Source organism: Emiliania huxleyi (assembly GCF_000372725.1).
Source record: "Emiliania huxleyi CCMP1516 chromosome Unknown EMIHUscaffold_196, whole genome shotgun sequence".
Taxonomy (NCBI): domain Eukaryota; phylum Haptophyta; order Isochrysidales; family Noelaerhabdaceae; genus Emiliania; species Emiliania huxleyi.
In genome coordinates this window covers 78,905-84,143 of record NW_005200631.1, presented here as the reverse complement: position 1 = coordinate 84,143, position 5,239 = coordinate 78,905, and the positions used below count along the sequence as shown (strand labels likewise).

Below are 5,239 nucleotides of genomic sequence, written 5' to 3'. Positions count from 1 at the left end.
GGTGGGGGGGACACAGCCGGTTGAAAAGGTCTTGGAGTCGTACTGCCCACACACACGTACGTACTCGAGTACATCACTGTTGTTCATCTTTCTACATACATACATCACGCATTGGAGTTGTACTGCACACGCAAATCATGCTCCCCACACTTAGCGCCGGCACTATTCTGCGATCGTACTCTCTCGCCCTGCGCATGCTAGTCCATTGTGTGTGTGTGTGTGTGTGTGTGTGTGTGTGTGTGTGTGTGTGTGTGTGTGTGTGTGTGTGTGTGTGTGTGTGTGTGTGTGTGTGTGTGTGTGTGTGTGTGTGTGTGTGTGTGTGTGTTGTGTGTTGTGTGCTCTCTCCCTTTCTCCCTCTCGGTGGTTTCTTTTCTCTTGTGTTACTCGAGTAGTGCCAGCGCGCGCCGGTCCCGTGCCCCGTTGTTGAGCACTTGAGCACTGGATAGGGTCGGTTCCGGATAAGGGCGACGTCAATCACAAATTCTTTCTTAAAATTCTTCCTCCAGTTCGCACCTGTGTCGAGCCTGTCTGCTGTGACGCCAGTTGTTTTTTTTAAATTCTTCCTCCTTCGCTGGATCCGATACTCGTACGTTCGCGCGCGACGACACATGTCCCAGGCCAAAGGAGGAGATGGGAGGACGGCGGTAAGGTAAGGTAAGGTAAACTTCTCCACACACACGAGGTGGTGGGGCAAGGGGGGGCAACCCTCGCGTCTCCACGTCTAACGACAGGAGCCCCACGGCATTCAAAGTGCAAGGCCCGGTGCGCGTGGGTGAGCGGTGTGTGTGTGTGTGTGTGTGTGTGTGTGTGTGTGTGTGTGTGTGTGTGTGTGTGTGTGTGTGTGTGTGTGTGTGTGTGTGTGTGTGTGTGTGTGTGTGTGTGTGTGTGTGTTAGGTTAGGTAGAAAGGTAGTTAGTTAGTTAGGAAGGTGAAGAACAGTCAGGCTCGGACTCGCCGCGCGCACCGCCACCATTGCGACCCAGAGCTAAGAGAGACATCGCGAAAACCGCGCCAATAAGTTGCTGCCGATAAGTTCGCCCAACGGCGGCGCGGCGTGCAATAATTGCAAATAGGAAACCGCGCCAGACCGGCGGCGCCGAAGTGGAACGGCGCCTCGCACGGCGGACACCAGCAATATTAATAATTGACTTGAGCCGCCATGGTAGGACGCCGCCCTGAATGATGACGGCAAAGCAACCCGAATAATAAAAGCCATTGCTCCCTCAGTGTAAACGACTGTGAATACCGAACTCCCCCATTCACACCTAGTCACCGTGGCCCAACTGGGGTCAAGCCTGCAGTCTCGATCGGTTCGGCCGAGTTGGCTGCTGACTGCGCCATGCCTAGCTGCTGGCCCACGCGGTCGAGCTCGCGCGTGATGAATTTTGCCTTCCTCTTGGCCCTCCTCCCGCTGGCGGCCGCGCACAGCAACTTGATCAAGCCGAAGCCTCGCAACGCCATCGACTCGGAGCTCCCCGAGTGGGCGAACGGGAAGGCGCCATATCATTGGGAAGGTCCAGGGAACGGCACCGCTCCTTGCGCGTGCCGAAATGGCACGGACGTGTGCGCCTCAGCGCAGACCTGCCTGTGGTTTAATGTGGGGACGACGATCGGCTGCCCGTTGCCTGACGGCGGCGACAAGGGCCCGTCCAACCCCAATCGGATCGACCGGTGCGGCGCGGGCATGAAGGCGACCAACAATGACCCTGCGCACCGGACCATCAACCGTGCGGCCGTGGCGGGCTCCAAGGATGACTGGACGAAATTCAACCCCTGGCGTGCGCCCGGCCACGCCCCCGTGTACGACGCCTGCGGCCGCGCGAGCGGCTCGTACCAGGCCACGCCTGGGAAGGGCGAGTTCACCGATACGAAATACGCCAAGCTGGGCGACCTCGGCTCTCAGGTTTTGCCCAAGTACGACACCGGCACCGTGTGGCGCACCGGCTCGGTGGTCGAGACGAGGTCGAGTTTCCGTGCCAACCACGGCGGCGGCTACCAGTTTCGGCTTTGCCCCTTGACATCGGATCTGACCGAGGCCTGCTTCCAGCAGACGCCCATGCCATTCGCCGGCAACTCCAAGTTGATGATCTCGGATGGCAGCATGATCGAGCTCGACTCCGTCGATGTGAGCAACGGGACGCTGCCGGTCGGAGGCACCTGGCGCATGCTCGGAGTCCCGGACGTGGCGGGTGCTGCCACGTCCGGCTGGGCCTTCAAGCCTCCATGCCACGAGCCAGGGTACCCGAATCACCCGCCCAAGAGCTACACCATCCAGGCCAACTGCACGGGTGACTGGACGCACAACATAACAATGTACGATTACCTCCGCGTGCCCGCGCATTTGGCGCCAGGCGAGTACGTCCTCGGCTTTCGCTACGACTGTGAGACGAGCGCTCAGGTCTGGCAGTCGTGTGCGGATGTGAAGATCTTCGGCGCGGCGCTGTGAGGTTTTAAAGAGTACGGCAAGCGCGGGTGGTGCGGTGCGCCCGGCCCCTGCTCTCTTGTCGTCTAAAGCTACTACGGCTTTAAAGTAAAGCGCCGTAAATACGCTCTACTAAGGTAAGGTAAGGTACTGACGTAAGGTAAACTTCTCCACACACATGAGGTGGTGGGGCAAGGGGGGGCAACCCTCGCGTCTCCACGTCTAACGACAGGAGCCCTAGTAAATACTATAGTATCGTAAACGCGACATGTAAAACCTGCGCCGCCGACGCGCCGTGACCGTCGATCGACGATCCGCGATTGCTTGCGAGTTGCGTTGCCCCGTTGTTGCGACGCCGTTGCAATTGTTTTGGGGCTCGTAGAGCTCGTTGGCGAGCCAGTCCCGGGCGACTTTGGTCGCCACGGAGCCCAGAGGGACCGTGGCGTACGCAACAGGTCGCCGAACCCGCTGCCCCCCTCGGGAGGGAGCGAGTAGGCGACCTGACTGTTGGACCCTGTGGGGTTGCGCGCCGCCTGCGTCGCAGCCTCCAGGCCGTCCATCACGAGCCGCCTGCTGGTGCGGCTGCAATGGGCTCTGGAGTGGCCTCGCCGCTACTGCTGCGGCTCGCACCGCTACTGCTGCGGCGTGCGCGGCTAATGGGGGGCTCCGAACTGTTTATGGGTCGGGCGGTTGCGCACGTCCTTGGGTCGCCATTCCTGACCGAGTGCTGCCTCGGATGAGAGCAGCTCCTGCATGCTTCGAAACACGAAAGCCTTGGAGAGGAGAGCCACAACCGACGGACCAAGCAGGGGCCGCTATCCTCCGAGCCGACGCGCGATGGTTCGGAGCGGCAACCCAGACGTGTGCAGCCCCGCCCGATCTACGACTAGCTTTTGGGGGACGGGGGCATGACAACATACACATACATACATTCACGCTATGACAGGGACCGCGGCCGCGGAGCCGGCGGCGGACGGAGCTGGCGCGCAAGCGCCGGCCACCGTCGGGCCGCCGGGAACGCGCCGCGGACGACCCTGGAATCGCTACGATCGCGCGCACATGGAAGACTGCCTCATTGCCGCAAGGCTCGCAGGTGTGTCGCAGCTCAGGTATGAGTGCCCTGGCTACGGGACGGCGACCTTCGACCTGAAGTCCGAGAAGGCCGCGGGCGACCGCGAGCCGGTGCAGGCGGCGGAGCGCTCGTTCGTCGAGCGCACCGCGTCGCGGAAGGAGGAGCCGACGGAGGAGCAGAAGGATGCTCGGGCCGCGGCTCGCAGGGCCAAAAAGGCCCGGCAGAAGGCGAACAAGGCGGAGAGGAAGGCTGCGGCGGCGGCCGCGAGCGAGGCCGAGCGTGCGGACTACCCGCACGAGCAGCTGCGCGAGAACGTCGAGTTCGTGATGGACGGCCTAGAGGCTGCGACGCAGGCGGCGCGCAACCCCAGCGGGTCCAATATTCAGGTCGCCTACTCGCTGCCTCCCGAGGGGGGCAGCAGGTTCGGCGACCTGGTGTACGCCACGGTCCCTCTGGGCTCCGTGGCGACGAAGGTCGCCCGGGACTGGCTCGCCAACGAGCTCTACGAGCCGTCCCGGCGCGGCAAAATTGATGCGGCCTGCAGGGACCGAAAGGTCGCCGACCTGATCACGGCTGCCGGCGCCTCGGCGCCGGCCGACGCCGTGTTCAGCGGCAGGTTCGCGACGGGCGAGGCGCCCCGCCCGACGACCTCCGCCTCCAAGGCGGACGAGGGCGACGGCGCCGGCGGCGATGGCGGGACCGGCTTCGACCTGTTCGGGCCGGACCCCACCCTCATGGTACATGGAGGATCTCTGAGGTCCTCCCCAGTCTCACCCCACCTTACCTCTGCCCCCCCCTCCCCCCATCCCTCTGCCTCCCATAGGGCAGGATAGCACTAGCATATGCGCCGAGTGCGCACACTGGGCCCACATAGATGTGACCCGCCCACTCGAGTGCGGCGCCCGGATGCTAGTGCTTGAGAAGACACCACAAACGCGGCACGGCCCGTTTTGGATGTCTGCGGAGATTCTGTCTTAGCACACACAGGGAGTCATTCGGAGTCATTCGATGGCCAGAGTGCGATTGTGTGTGTGCGGGAGTTGGTTTGTCGGGAGGGAGGGGCAGGCTGCTCACCCACGTGCACCGGGCCAGTGCTTGCACTTTGAATGCCGTGGGGCTCCTGCTCGTGTCCGGGCGTGGAGATGCGAGGGTCGCCCCCCCTTGCCCCACCACTTTGTGTGTGTGGAGAAATTTACCTTACCTTAGAGCCGTACCTTACATTCATTCATGACTCTCAATCAGCGCTTTGATCCCAATCACGCCACATGTGTGACTCGGCTAGTGTGGAGACGCCGTGTACGCAGAGTACCGTGGGGCCTCCTTGTCCTAGCACGGGAGTACCCGTGTGGACCGGAGGTAACAGCAGCAGCAGGGGGGGGGGGGGGGGGGGGCTTAATGCTGGTGCTGCTGCTGCTCGCGGGGCCGTCCACCCTTGTAAAAGCCGAGGGGTTTTTTTTGCTCCTACCCGGGGAGAACCCCCCCCTCAGGGGGGGAGTACGGGAATGTGCAGCGTCCTCAAAACACCCCGGGAAGGGGGGGCTACCAATGCCACGGAAAACAGCGGAATACCCCACCCCAATGCAGGGGAACACCCCTCCTCTCAAGCCCTGGGGGGGAAACTGGAAGGCCCCTTCCCCGTCTAGGCTGTTGTTGCCCCCCAGGGGAGAAAAAGGGTGTCCAACTGCCCATGTCCCTGCGGCAAGGAAAAAGGGACCGCGGTTCGGAACCCCCCCCGGCCCCCCAAAA

General features: G+C 62.4%; 1 protein-coding gene across 1 annotated transcript; it reads left to right on the top strand.

The window, feature by feature from the left end:
* Positions 1-1,377: 1,377 nt before the first annotated feature.
* On the top strand, positions 1,378-4,471 carry EMIHUDRAFT_113658 (hypothetical protein; the record flags this gene model as incomplete). Its single annotated transcript, XM_005781995.1, has 3 exons — positions 1,378-2,380; positions 3,515-4,230; positions 4,322-4,471. 3 exons carry the CDS (start codon positions 1,378-1,380, stop codon positions 4,469-4,471), a joined length of 1,869 nt encoding a protein of 622 aa, XP_005782052.1.
* Between the last annotated feature and the right edge of the window lie 768 nt (positions 4,472-5,239).